The 15020-nt window shown below is 38.2% G+C and overlaps 1 protein-coding gene across 1 annotated transcript in view; it reads left to right on the top strand.

The window, feature by feature from the left end:
• CFAP47 (cilia and flagella associated protein 47) overlaps window positions 1-15020 on the top strand; it is a 380737-nt gene that overhangs the window by 292888 nt on the left and 72829 nt on the right. Inside the window, exons 55-56 of the mRNA XM_062183128.1 lie at window positions 3196-3300; window positions 14539-14695. Coding sequence (XP_062039112.1) covers window positions 3196-3300; window positions 14539-14695 — 262 coding nt within the window. The remainder of the gene's footprint in view (window positions 1-3195; window positions 3301-14538; window positions 14696-15020) is intronic.

The following is a 15020-nucleotide window of genomic DNA, read 5'->3' as shown; positions in this document are numbered from 1 at the left end:
TCCACCAGAGTTCATATATCATTAATGATTTGCCACATTTTTATCCATCACTTTCTTTTCTCATTTATATTTCTTGCTATTCAATTTATAAGTTGTAGGCCTCATGCTATTTCAACCTAAGTAACTCAGATTATATTTCATAAAATCATATTATTTACTTACATTATTTAATATCCACCTGAATTCAAGTTTCCTCATCTGTTTCATAATAATCTTTCCCTCTTGAACTAGGATTTTGTGCAAACTCATTGAAATTGTCTCAGATCATACTTGCTTGTTATGTAATATTTTTAAGTTGCAAAATGATCCCATATTAAGCATATTAAATATATCCCATTGTACTAAAACAGTAGTTACATTTAAATCCCTACCAAGAATGTTTACCATTCTGTCCTTGAAACCATGGGAGATATATTCTTTAATGAATTTCTGTGAGTTTTAGGTAGAAATAATTTTAATTGAATTACTACTTAATGGACTCCACTACTTCAATCTTTTTCACACGCTTCATCCAAATGCATATAGAAGAGGAATTTGAGGGCCGGCGCCGTAGCTCAATAGGCTAATCCTCTGCCTGTGGCACCAGCACCCGGGGTTCTAGTCCCGGTCGGGGCACTGGATTCTGTCCCGGTTGCTCCTCTTCCAGGCCAGCTTTCTGCTGTGGCCTGGGAGTGCAGTTGAGGATGGCCCAAGTGCTTGGGCCCTGCACCCGCATGGGAGACCAGGAGAAGCATCTGGCTCCTGGCTTCGGATCAGCGTGGTGCGCCGGCCGCAGCAGCCATTGGGGGGGGGGTGAATCAATGGAAAAGGAAGACCTTTCTCTCTGTCTCTCTCAGTGTCCACTCTGCCTGTCAAAAAGAAAAAAAAAGAGGAATTTGTGGCCAGGAAAGGTAAAATATTTAAACTGTATGATTAGTAGTAGGAGATCTAAAATTAAAATCCAAGTTAATAAAATATATATGTTATATATATAATATCTTTCCAGTGAAACAGTTTTATTCCTTCTCTGTGGTACATAGATAAAATGGTGATCTCTCTTTCTCTGTCTCTTTATATATATAAGGAAAGATATCTCTATCTAGAAATAATATATATAAAGATATATATATATAATTATATATATAAAGTTAGGGAAAGATATCTATATCAGGAAATAATATATTCTTTTATATCTCTGTAGAGAGAAGAAACTTTTTCATAGTTTCTAGGTTGAAAGAATATATAAAATACTATTTCCTTATTTTTATTTTATGTTTTGCTAAATCTAATATCCTCACACTCCTAAAGTATGCAAAAGTACTTTAAAAAGTGTGTCAAAACTTTAATTAACATATTTTTAATTTGGTTCAAAAATTTTTGAAATCTGTGCATAGTCTTTTTGTGTTTTTTTTAGATTTATTTATTTATTTATTTATTTGGAAGGTAGAGTTACACAGAGGCAGAGACAGAGAGAAGTCTTCCTTCATCTGGTTCACTCCCCATTTGGCAGCCAGGGCCAGAGCTGAGCCAAAGCCAGGAACCAGGAGCGTCTCCCAGGTCTCCCATGTGGGCACAGGGGCCCAAAGGCCTGGACCATATTCCACTGCTTTCCCAGGCCAGAGCGGAGAGCGGAATTGGAAGTAGAACAGCCATGACTCAAACTGGTGCCCATATGGGATGTCGGCACTGCAGGTGGCAGCTTTACCCACTACGCCACAGCACCAGCCCCATTTTTTTTTTTCATAATGTGTATTTCCATGAACTTTTTTTAAGTTTTCTTATATATTAGCTTATAAGCCTGGAACATTTGAAATAACAAAGAGGAAGCTAGTCTGAGATTACAATATTTGCTATAGATAAATCACACATATATAATGCTCAAATAATACTGTTCTCCATATAGAATTAAATTTACATTTGCATTTCATAATCAGAGTTTATTCAGCACAAAGTGCTATATTCTGCAAAGATTGAATGAAACTGTAAAGCTGCAAGTTTGCCACTTCAAGAGTTATCTGGCAGCCAGCGCCCTGGCTCACTAGGCTAATCCTCTGCCTGTGGCGCCAGCACCCCGGATTCTAGTCCCGGTTGGGGCGCCAGATTCTGTCCCAGTTGCTCTTCTTCCAGTCCAGCTCTCTGCTATGGCCCGGGAAGGCAGTGGAGGATGGCCCAAGTGCTTGGGCCATGCACCCACATGGGAGACCAGGAAGAAGCACCTGGCTCCTGGCTTCGGATCAGAGCGGTGCGCCAGCTGTAGCAGCCATTTGGGGGGTGAACCAACGGAAGGAAGACCTTTCTCTCTGTCTCTCTCTCTCACTGTCTAACTCTGCCTGTTTAAAAAAAAAAGAGTTCTCTGGCAAAAAGTATTAGCAGACAATAATTGGCTTGCTTTTGGACAACTATAATTCATCCTATAATTCTTTTTTTAAAGATGTATTTATTTATTTGAAAGGCAGAGTTACAGAGAGGCAGAGGCAGAGAGAGAGAGAGGTCTTTGATCCACTGGTTCACTCCCCAGATGGCTGCAACAGCCAGAACTGTGCCGATCCAAACCCAGGAGCCAGGGCCTCTCCCTCTCTTTGTAACTCTACCACTCAAATAAATAAGTAAATCTTAAAAAAAATAAATCTGAAGCCCTTACTATATTGTGATGGAGTCATTGACTTCCTTCACAACCTGTAAAGAGGTAATTCAATATAATAATGTACATACTCAACTTACTCCAAGTCATACCTAGAATGAACATATTATTAGACAAAGAGGAAAATTTCATTGCATAGCCAAGAAGCATGTCTTATATCTAGGCGTAGAAACAGTTCATTTGGTTTAACATTGCCACAGCTACAAGTTAGGTCTCTGGTGGTTTAACATGCACCGTGAAATGGGCATTAAACTATGGGTTCTTAAATAAAATGAATGTCTGTTATTAGGGGTGCTAACACAGCTTTAAACATTAATCATGACTTTATTTTACGCAGTGATGCCATGTAGTCCTTGTTAGGGAGGAAACATGTGATGAGCATTACTAAACCTTGTTTACCATGGACTCTTTCACCAATACTCATGAAGCAGGAATACTGAGAATAAATAATGTGTTCACGATGACATTTTCATCACACAAACATCACTCATGCATAGATCTAGCACTCAAGGATTCTGCCTCAAACCAAAGTGTTTATTTTTGTTTCTCTTTTGCTTTTTTCTGAATTTACACAGGTGACTTTACCTCCTCACTCCAACAAAAAGCTAACTGTTTACTTTTGTCCTACTGCACTTGGTAGAGCTGATCATCAAGCTTGTATCAAGTTCCACTGTAAACAGGTAAGATAGAGTATTCTTGAACCAAGTGAAGTTAATTAAATTTAAAAATCAATACATAAATGTATTTAAATCATCCACATGACATATTTTACAATGAAAATAAGTTCATTGTCAATTGTTAATTAAGTGAACTTTTAAAAATGCAAAATACATTATGCATATGCAGCCATCTAAAAATGTATTTTTAAATCTTTAGATGGCTTATATAAAGTAGAATATATACCCAGGATTAAAATATAGATTTTTTGACATTTAACACAAATGTCAAATTACAGGCATATACGTTTATTTTCTGACTTGAGTTTTACTACACAACTCGCAGTGATCTTAATCATAAAAATCTAGAGTGTAACCTTGCAAATGTTGTGCAATTTTTTCCATCCCATCTCATCTGTTCAGCGTTCCTGGATGATAATCATATTTTAATATATTTATTGTTTTTTAAAGATTTATGTATTTTACTTGAAAGCCAGAGTTACAAAGAGGCAGAGGGAGAGAGAGAGAAAAGAGAAAGAGGTCTTCTTCCGCTGGTTCATCCCCCAAATGGCCACAATGGCCAGAGCTGGGCTGATCCAAAGCCAGGAGCCAGGAGCTTCCTCCAGGACTCCTATGTGGGTGCAGAGGACAAAGGACCTGGGCTGTCTTCTACTGCTTTTCCAGACCATAGCAGAGAGGTGGATCGAAAGTGGAGCAGCCAGGAGTCAATCTGGCGCCCATATGAGATGCCAGCACTGCAGGCGGCAGCTTTACCAGCTACACCACGGTGCCGGCCCCAGTATTTTAATATATTTAATCATTTTTCTACATCTCCAAATATGCTACATGTTATTCAAGAATTATTTCAATTCATTCTTACTAAAATCCTATAAAGAAAATGTTGTTGTCAATTATGTATCATGGATCATGGATCTGAAACACTTAGAAATTAAGATTGGGCTACCAGCAAAAGGTTGAACTGGGACCTGAACCTAGAACATCTGGCTTCAACTCATCTTCATGGCTGCTTTTCACAACTCCAATTTGCCAAGTGATGGTAACACTCTTACTGCCAATGAAAAATTTGTGTAATTTCTTACATTTATTATTATTTTTCACTTCCCCTAATTTCGTTGGGGAAGAAAATAACTGGAGGCAGGTATTTAATATTCTAGGGGATACCAAAGAGCTCATAAAAGCCTGATATTTGAGGGACAGTGAAATAAATATAATGCAGGTGTCCCCAAGTCAGTATAGGGCCTATGGGTGATTGAAATGTCCTCTTTTCAAAAACTGTAGTTTGGGAGCAGCAAGATGGCGGAATAGGCAGGGAGCACACTATTAGTCCGGGGGGAGAGAAAGTTTAATATAAGTGGAGATACTGCAGGGTCAAGGAACAGTAGGGGAAGAAACAGCAGAGGAAACTCTTCCGGAACTAGTGATTCACAGTGGACCTGCCTGGAGAGCGTGGGAGCCCAAGTTCGGGACACCAGCGGCAGACTCAACACACCAGCGCTGGAACGCGAGGTGAGCCGAACCTCAATAGCCCGAGACACCAGCGGGCAAGCGGAAAGAGGAGGCTAGAGGGAACAAGGCTTGAAACTCCGTGGGGAAAAGTTCACCAGGCTAACTAGAAGAGAGATAGGAAAAAAATTTAAAAAGTGACCGATACAGACACAAGTTTCTCTCTCTCCGCTCACCTCTCAAAGGCGAGCAAGACAGAGCAGGCGCCATTTTGGACATACGTCATAAGCAGGGCGACCTCAGGTCTGCACCAGCCCTGAGCCTAGCAGAAACACCTGACTCTGGGGGGAGGGGTGAAATAACAGGAGATTAGCATCTAACTTGGCAACCCAGTAGGAGACTGCAGGAAAATTGGAGCCCACACTGAGGGCAGCAGAGATTCCCTGTGTGGTCCTTGGGAAAGAGCTTCCGATCTCTGACTCCTGTGGGTATATCATTTGCCTGCTAACTACCTCCAATTACGTTCAGCTGTGCGGAATTACATTCCTTTTAAATCAAAAAAAGAAAGAGAGATTTACCACACCTAACCTGGGAGTGTCATCCTTGACACACCCTCAACCCTGAGGAACCAAACACAGCTCTCAGTCCACACTCATCTCAAGCCTCTAAGGCTCCACTGAAAGCAGACAGTCCACTTAATATAGAGCCATAGTGTAACAAGAAAAAACACCACAGTGAAGAAACCAAATATCTCCAACATGCCAAACAACAAACGCAAAAACCAAGCTAACAAGAACAAGGAAGACACTATGACGCCCCCAAATGAAAAAGACACCCCAATTCAAGATTATGAAGATGATGAGATCGAAGAAATGCAAGAAGCAGATCTCAAAAAATTGATAAGAACATTAAGAAGTTCTCAAAAACAAATTCTTGAACTACAGAAATCCTTAATGGACAAGATAGAAAATCTCTCTCGTGAAAGTGAAATATTAAGGAGGAATCAAAATGAAATGAAACAACTAGTGGAACAAGAAACTCTGATAGTGACGAGAAATCATAATGAAATGAAGAATTCAATAGATCAAATGACAAACACATTAGAGAGCCTTAAAAACAGAATGAGCGAAGCAGAAGAGAGAATATCAGACTTAGAAGACAGAGAACAGGAAAGGAAACAGGCAAACCAAAGAAAAGAAGAAGAAATTAGAAATCTAAAAAATATTGTCGGGAATCTACAGGATACTATTAAAAAACCCAACATTCGGGTTCTAGGAGTTCCTGAAGGCATGGAGAGGGAGAAAGGATTAGAAGGCATTTTCAGTGAGATACTAGCAGAAAATTTCCCAGGTTTGGAGAAGGACAGAGGCATCTTAGTACAAGAAGCTTATAGAACCCCTAATAAACATGACCAAAAGAGATCCTCACCACGACACGTCATAATCAAACTCACCACAGTGAAACATAAAGAAAAGATCCTAAAATGTGCAAGAGAGAAACGTCAGATTACTCTCAGAGGATCTCCAATTAGACTCACAGCAGACTTCTCATCAGAAACCCTACAAGCTAGAAGGGAATGGCGAGACATAGCCCAGGTACTAAGAGAGAAAAACTGCCAGCCCAGAATACTATATCCTGCAAAGCTCTCATTTGTGAATGAAGGTGAAATTAAGACTTTTCATAGCAAACAGAAACTGAAAGAATTTGTTGCCACTCATCCTGCCCTGCAAAAGATGCTTAAAGATGTGTTACACACAGAAACACAGAAACATGGTCACCAATATGAAAGAAGGTAAAGGAAGGAAACCTCACAGCAAAAGATCACAGGAAGCTCAATTTCTCTTTGACATAGAATTAAACTCTGATGCTCTGTTAAAGCAATGTGTTAAAGTAATCTATTATGTTCTCTTGATGTCTGTTAAATTCTAATTGTTCAAAAACAGCTGAATTTTTATTAAGAGCTATGGGTTATTTAAATATGTGCTTATTTTCAAAGATTTGAAGAATCACCTTGTAACAATGATCAAATTTGGTCTATGTTATGTCATGATTTTAAGAAATCTTATTTCAACCAGATATTTTGGATTTTGAGCCTTCTTGGCATTCTTGACAGGCATTCAAAAAATCAAAGTTTCAAACAATCTGGTCTCTAAAATTTCCAGTAAATCCTGGACTTTGGTTTTTCCAGTTTGGGCCCAACTGAAAAAATCGAAGGACCTATGTCTCTCATCTTATAGAGGCACCAACTAATCAGTCTATTTGGATTATATTAGAAGGACTGTCAAGATGTGATGTGGTACCAAACTTTAAGTTTCTATAATGGAAAATGCTATTAATACAAATGTTTGAGAATTAAAAAGTCTAATGATCTTGTGTTACTAGACATGATAGTTATCTTAATGAGAAAGCCCCAGAGGCCTAAAGGGTTAAATACTTGTAAAATCCTACAGGTGCTTTCAAAAATACTGTGAAGTAAGCAAGTGCCTCTTGTTGGTTGATAAGTTTACAATTTTAAACATGGCGACTTAAAGTCTTTTGTCATCCACAGTTATATATGATGTGCTGCTCATACAACTAAAGCGTTGTTGGTTCTGTGTTTAGCTGTCCTCCTATAGGTTCCTATGGACTTTTTACAGCCACTTTTATTGTATTCAGTACTTTGGGATGGCTCTGTAAACAGATGAAGCCAATAATGTATTAACAGTACCAACTGAGAGAAAGTATGGTTAACTGAGGTTACTAAAAACAAAAAGCAATTCAAATCAATTGGCAATCTACAAAAAGAGTTAAAGATTTTAAAAGCTATTATTAAAATTGCTATATTGGTCTATTATGCTATGTTATATGTGTGTACATATTGTATGTCCACATGGGGAAATTTTATTAAGAGTTTTATTTTAAATGGCTTATAGATAAGATTGTCCATAAATTTAAGCTGCTAAAATCAATCAAAGATACATTTTAATTTGTGGGACCTGAATCTGGGTATCATATGTTTTAAACTTGTTGGTAGAAAGAAACTAAAAACGTTTTATATGGTTGTGCTTAAGTTTACTGGCTAAACAAACTACACCCTGTTAGATATTTAAGAGGTGTTTCCAAATACATGATTCTAAAATTTATAGAAGGCATTGGACCTTCTGGTAAATGTTTTCTTAAGTTGATATCTAATGGTTGAAACTGTTTGCTAAGTATTCAGGTAATATTGCTATTGTCAGCAAGCGATCTAGGACTTGCTCCCTCATTTCTCTATTCTAAGCCCAACTTGTTCTTTCATTTCTCTATTCTCTTCAAGGTAGGAAACTAATTCTATTATGAAGGAATCTGTAGGACGCACAATTTAATCTTTAGACCTTATAAAAGAGGTGGCTAACATTTTTCTGTAATAGCATAGCCAAAATAAGAACTTAAATAATAATCTCATAGCTAGATTCACTTCGCCATCAGCGAAGTAAACAGTAAGTAGAAAAAACCTCCCTTTCAGACCAAAGGGAAAGAAAGTTTTAAAGTGAGAATATAATTTTCCTCATGGGCATTGTCTATCTTAGAAAAACTACTACAGAACATGCCTGTGACTATAGACTTGTAGTTCAGGCCACCGAAGATTAGAGATGGGAAACGGGCACTCCCTTGACTTGCATCCTCTGGTCTGCTTTAACACAAACCAGGAGGAAAAGAAAGCTCGGCATCAGAAGCAATGGGTGGCAGGCAAATTAATGGCTGATCTGTACAGTGATCTGCCCTCAAGCAGACCCAACAGGCCAGTCCACTGCAGTGGCTTTCAATGTGGTAAGCCTGGGCTTCAGCAGAAGTCAGCTTGTGAAGAGCCCTGGCAGCTCTGCCAAGAGTTGGATCACTGGAAATGGACCTGCCCTGGAGTCGAAGGATGCCCAGGTCAGAGCCACAGATCTTATTGGCTCTAAGCTGAAAAGCCCTTCACTCAGCCCAACTTCCAAAGTGACCACTGCCGCTGAGGGGATGGTCAAGTAGGGTCAGCAACATTGCAGGCAGAATTGTAAATTTCTTTTTAGAGATGCCCCTTGCCTTTACCTGGCCAGCTCTCCTCCCAGGCCAGCCAAGTAATGAAAGTCAACAGAGTGCCTTCCCCTAGGAGGTTCACACCTCCCTTAGGATGTACCCCATGTGAAGAGATAGATGGGTCTGGGCCTCTGCATTTACAAGGCCTAAAGCCCACCAGATTATTATCAAGCCCCTTCTGTCAGATTCTATTTGCCTCTCAATCAGAAAACTTAATTGTAGCTTAGACAGCACCTTCTTAGCTCCTCTAATAATGACTCTGTCCTTTGTTCTAGGCCCTGTCTAGTGCACTTGGGCCTCATTCCTTCATAATCATAACCTCTACTCTACCACCAATGGCTCTACTCCCAACCTGTGTGTACTGATGGTCCTCTTCCCCACTTAATGCTGTATAATTGTTCAAACCTGGTAAATGCCACTCTTAGGATCATTGGTTACTATCCTCACTCTGTCTTTTATGACCTTGTCTAAATATGGTCAGAGTTGGTAAACTTGGAAGGCTTCCATAGCCTTGGCAACTCATGACGACAGCCTAGGATGGTTACTGGCGCCATAAACTAGAGTGTCAATTTGTTGGGTCAACAACAGGAGTCACTGTGCAGTTGCTCCTCATGCGGGATCTCTGTCCTTAATGTGCTGTACATTGTGATTTAATGCTATAACTAGTACTCAAACAGTATGTTTCACTTTGTGTTTCTATGTGGGTGCAAACTGTTGAAATCTTTATGCTAAATTGATCTTCTGTATATAAAGAGAATTGAAAATGAATCTTGATGCAAATGGAAGGGGAGAGGGAGCGGGAAAGGGGAGGGTTGCGGGTGGGAGGGAAGTTATGGGAGGGGGAAGCCATTGTAATCCATAAGCTGTACACTGGAAATTTATATTCATTAAATAAAAGTTAAAAAAAAACTGCAGTTTGTTTTCTGAAAAATTATCTTTTTTTAATTAAACTTTTATTTAATGAATATAAATTTCCAAAGTACAGCTTATGGGTTACAATGGCTTCCCCCTCCCAAAACTTCCCTCCCACCCACAACCCTCCCCTTTCCCGCTCCCTCTCCCCTTCTAATCACATCATGATTCATTTTCTATTCTCTTTATATACAGAAGATCTGTTTAGTATATATTAGGTAACGATTTCAATAGTTTGCCCCCATATAGCAACACAAAGTGAAAAAAAATATACTGTTGGAGTACTAGTTATAGCATTAAATAAGAGTGTACAGCACATTAAAGACAGAGATCCTACATAATATTTTTTTAAAAAATTAATTAATTTTCTATGCCATTTCCAATTTAACACCAGGTTTTTTGTTTTGTTTTTTTTTTTTTTCATTTCCAATTATCTTTATATACAGAAGATCGATTCAGTATATAATTAGTAAAGATCTCATCAGTTTGTACCCACGCAGAAACACAAAGTGTAAAAATACTGTTTCAGTACTAGTTATAGCATCACTGCACATTAGACAACACATTAAGGACAGATCCCACATGGAATATAAGTACACAGTGACTCCTGCTGCTGACTTAACAATTTAACACTCCTGTTCATGGCGTCAGTAATCTCCCTAGGCTCTAGTCATGAGTTGCTAGGGCTATGGAAGCCTTTAGAGTTCGCTGACTTTGATCTTATTCCGATAGGGTCATAGTCAAAGTGGAAGTTCTCTCCTCCCTTCAGAGAAAGGTACCTCCTTCTTTGATGGCCCTGTTCTTTCCACTGGGATCTCACTCACAGAGATCTTTCATTTAGGTCTTCTTCTTTTTTTTTTCTTTTCCATGGTGTCTTGGCTTTCCATGCCTACAATACTCTCATGGGCTCTTCAGCCAGATCCGAATGCCTTAAGGGCTGATTCTGAGGCCAGAGTGTTGTTTAGGACGTCTGCCATTCTATGAGTCTGCTGTGTATCCCACTTCCCATGTTGGATCTTTCTCTCCCTTTTTGATTCTATCAGTTAGTATTAGCAGACACTTGTCTTGTTTGTGTGATCCCTTTGATTCTTAGACCTATCAGAGCCATCGAATGTGAACTGAAATTGATCACTTGGACTAGTGAGATGGCATTGGTACATGCCACCTTGATGGGATTGTATTGGAATCCCCTGGCACATTTCTAACTCCATCATTTGGGGCAAGTCTGATTATGCATGTCCCAAATTGTACATCTCCTCCCTCTCTTTTTCCACTCTTAAATTTAACAGGGATCACCTTTCAGTTAAAATTTAAACACCTAAGAATAATTGTGTGTTAATTACAGAGTTCAACCACTAGTACTAGAACAACAACAACAACAACAACAAATACTAAAAAGGATAAAGTATTACATTGTACATCTAGAGTCAGGACAAGAGCTGATCAGTTCATTGTTTCTTATAGTGTCCACGAAAAATTATCTTTAGGCTGTTAAATTTCCTAGATAACTGACTTACACATGGCTGCAACATATACTATAGAAGGATGCTTGATTCTCAAAAACGTTAAAGAAAACAAAAGGTAATCTCTTTCATATGGAACAGAAAGTATGATGGAGCTTATTTTCTTATACACAAATCATTTTAACAAGACTAACCTTTTAAGTGGCTGGTTGATAGCACAATTAGAGCTCCTTCATCTTAATTATTGGGGACAATCTGCTTGCATTTCTGATTCAAATAATATGTATATTTAAGGATAGTCTTGCATGTCAACAGGGAAATTTCGGTTCTGTGTCTAGTAACCTAGAAATTGAATGTTTAATTTCTTATTATCCTCAAAAGAACTCAAACATGTAAATAATCATCTCAAATGTTTTGTGAGTCAGTTGAATACTGTTGCTTGATTTCAGTCACTCCAAGTATCTCCTTCCAAGTTATAGAATATCTAAGGATTCATCTATAGGGAGACTTGAATCAACAATTCATCCATTCAGCTACCAAGTCCGACCCCGTCAACATTTTCAATATATCTTTCTAACCTTTGTGATTTTTTGTCTTCTTTTCTATCCCTGAATCATTCTGAATAGGCATCTACAAGAGTATTTTTAAAAAGAAGGTCTTATAGTTTGTTTTTCTAAATCTAAGGGTTGCAAATAACTTTCTTTTTTTTAGGACAGGCAGAATGGGCAGTGAGAGAGAGAGACAGAGAAAGGTCTTCCTTTTGCCATTGGTTCACCCTCCAATGGCAGCCACGGCTGGCGCACCGCGCTGATCCGAAGGCAGCAGCCAAGTGCTTATCCTGGTCTCCCATGGGGTGCAGGGCCCAAGCACTTGGGCCATCCTCCAATGCACTCCCGGGCCATAGCAGAGAGCTGGCCTGGAAGAGGGCCAACCGGGACAGAATCTGGCACCCCGACCAGGACTAGAACCCGGTGTGCCGGCGCCGCTAGGCGGAGGATTAGCCTGTTGAGCCACAGCACCAGCCGCAAATAACTTTTTATCATTAGGAAGACATCCATATGGAGTTATGCCCCTCTCTGCATTTAACTGATTAAAGGCACACACAACTGACTGATTAATCTTAAATCAACTCGCAGCAGTGCTTGTAGTATAAGCTTTTACCATTTCTGGTTATGCCCCTTTCAGAACTGAGAGAAATAGCAATGGTTTATCAAATTCATTTGCTTCTGGTTTGGGTCCATACGAAAAGCTCTGCACTGTAAAAGGCTAACTTTAAGCTAAAGTTATTTGTGCAGATTTTGAAGCTTGAAATTACTTGGTCTAGGAGATCATGAATATAAATATTATTAACTCATATTATGCCACTAGAATCTTTTTTTAAGATTTGTTTTTTATTTGAAAGGCAGAGTTACAGAGGCAGAGAGAGAGAGAGAGAGGTCTTCCATCTGTTGGTTCACTCCCCAAATGGCCACAATGGCTGGAGTTAACTGATCCAAAGCCAGGAGCCAGGAGCTTCTTCCAGGTCTCCCACGTGGGTGCAGGGGCCCAAGGAGTTGGGCCATCTTCCACTGCTTTCCCAGACCACAGCAGAGAGTTGGATCAGAAGCAGAACAGCCAGGACTCGAACTGTTGTTCACATGGGATGCTGGCACCACAGACGGAAGCTTTATCTGCTATGCCACAGTACCAGCCCCACCACTAGAATCTTTAAGTGAGATTTGTTACTGAGCAACAGATTAAGAACAGTAATAAGCAAGTGTGGTAATTAGAAATTCTCTTTGGGCTGAAGCATTCTGTTCTGAGATTTTCTTTCCTGCTTTTCAGATGTTTCATTTTTACTTTCAAATAATCACCCTTGTTCAGTTATAATTGGTTGTGTGATTCATTCCATTTGAAAGTCTGAATAGCAAAACTGAAGGAAGAAACAAAATCAGTTGTTTTATAATCCAGCATCAGTCTATGATTCTCATAGCCTGTATCTGTGGAAAGTTCTATTGATTCTCAGAAATCTTCAATCCCTTGGAGCTCTGCTCAGTGTGCAAACCAGATTTCCTATCTTTTTCCTCCACTTGTTTTATCTTTCAGGAGCACCAGAATTGGATCTTTAAAAAAGCTAAAAAAAATGGGCTGAAAATTGTTATTTTTTTAAATTCACCTGTTCACTGAGTTGTTTTTTAATTTCCCTCTCTGTAGTCAAGTAGATAAACTAATCAATGGCGGGATAACAGATGGATATCAGTGATCAAGAATAGTGAGATGTGCTTTAGCATAAAAGCTCCAACATTCCAGGCCAATTGAGAAAACGTTAAGACACAAACTTCTTTTTCTAGTTTGGCTCATTCCCAGTGGCTTAAAGTAAACTAATGTCATTTCAATCAGTCAGTTGAGTAGAATCAAGTTAGGACATCATAACTGAAAATATAGTAAACTTATATTATTATGCTAATAGAATATGTGACTAACAGTAACATAGTTATTTGAAGATAAAATGCAAGTAAAATTTGGCTTTTAATACTGTAAGAGCATTTTATGGATTTCTTGTTACCACACAAAATAAGTTTCCCTCTTTTTATTGGAGTTTAAATAGAAACATTTATATAGTGTGAAGGAGAGTAAACTAGGAGATTGTTCAGTTGTTCGTCAGTTTTTCTCTGATATTTTCATTCACCTACAACATTGGCAAAGTTTTTGGTGGAGAAGTATAAGACAGCTGAAATTGAGTCACGGTTTGTTATATTTTCAAAGGGTTTTTATTCTAATCGAAATAAATACAAAGAGAACACTTTCAAACAATTTTTTGAAATCTTTTGAAACTTAAGTAAAAACATTTAATCTCCACAAAATTATTGAGCCATTTGTCCATATTATATGATCACAGGAAATATGCTGCACTAGATGATGGGATAAATAATATGGCATACAGTTACACATAATTGTTTTGTGAGAGTTTAATATCTGCCTCACCTCCATTGCCTTCTTGTGGTAGTCATCTTAATTTCATTGGAAACTCACCCTACAATTTTGGAAACATCATGTAGTGTTTGGTATACAAATTTTATACAAATTCATCTTTTAAAAAATACCTTAAAAAGGAATGCAAGGTTTTCCATTAAAATTTCTCCTTTATGTTGCTATAAATAACCTTAAATGCATCGAAATATATTGGGTATTTAAATATTATCATCTACCCTCTTTTTTCCCATGTAAAAAAATATATAGAATGATTTCAATAAAATCAAAGGGAATTTGAAAAGAAAGGAAAGATAAAACAATGAGTGTTAAAGCTTAACAAAGCTTTTCTTATCTGTTATTACATTTATTAAATATTGCAAATAAAATATATTCATTCATCATGCATATATCATGAATGTTTATTTTCAAACAGTTCAAAGAATGGAAAGTATACCTCTCTGGAGTAGGTCTGTTCCCTAGGACTATGGACACACAAAGAGTAATCACATGCCTTGGTCTTCATTCGTCTCTCGTTATAACTTTCAAAAATCCCACCTTGGAATATGTCACCATTGACATCATACTAACAAGTATGTTGTTTTTCTTGCTTTTTATATGCTATTTTATAGATAGTGCTCAAACATCTTTTCAGAACATCAAAAGATTTTAGAGGTAGTGGACACTTTGAGATCTATTAGTTCAACAGGATCATTTTATAACAGAGAAAACCAAACCGAGATGGAGTATGTTGGCTGAAATCATGGTTCAAACATTGTGGAGCCAGAATCAGAATTAGGTAGTTATGTACCAAGTCAGGTTCTTCCAATTTTATATGTAAATCCAAATATGCAATTTGTTAGATTGTAAGATTCTTATGATATTATCCAAATATCACAATGCATATGCCTCAAAAAT

The sequence above is a fragment of the Lepus europaeus genome, chromosome X (genome assembly GCF_033115175.1).
Source record: "Lepus europaeus isolate LE1 chromosome X, mLepTim1.pri, whole genome shotgun sequence".
In the NCBI taxonomy this organism is placed as follows: Eukaryota; Metazoa; Chordata; class Mammalia; order Lagomorpha; family Leporidae; genus Lepus; species Lepus europaeus.
Note: the sequence above shows the minus strand (reverse complement) of the source record. Positions and strands in the feature narration are given on the sequence as shown.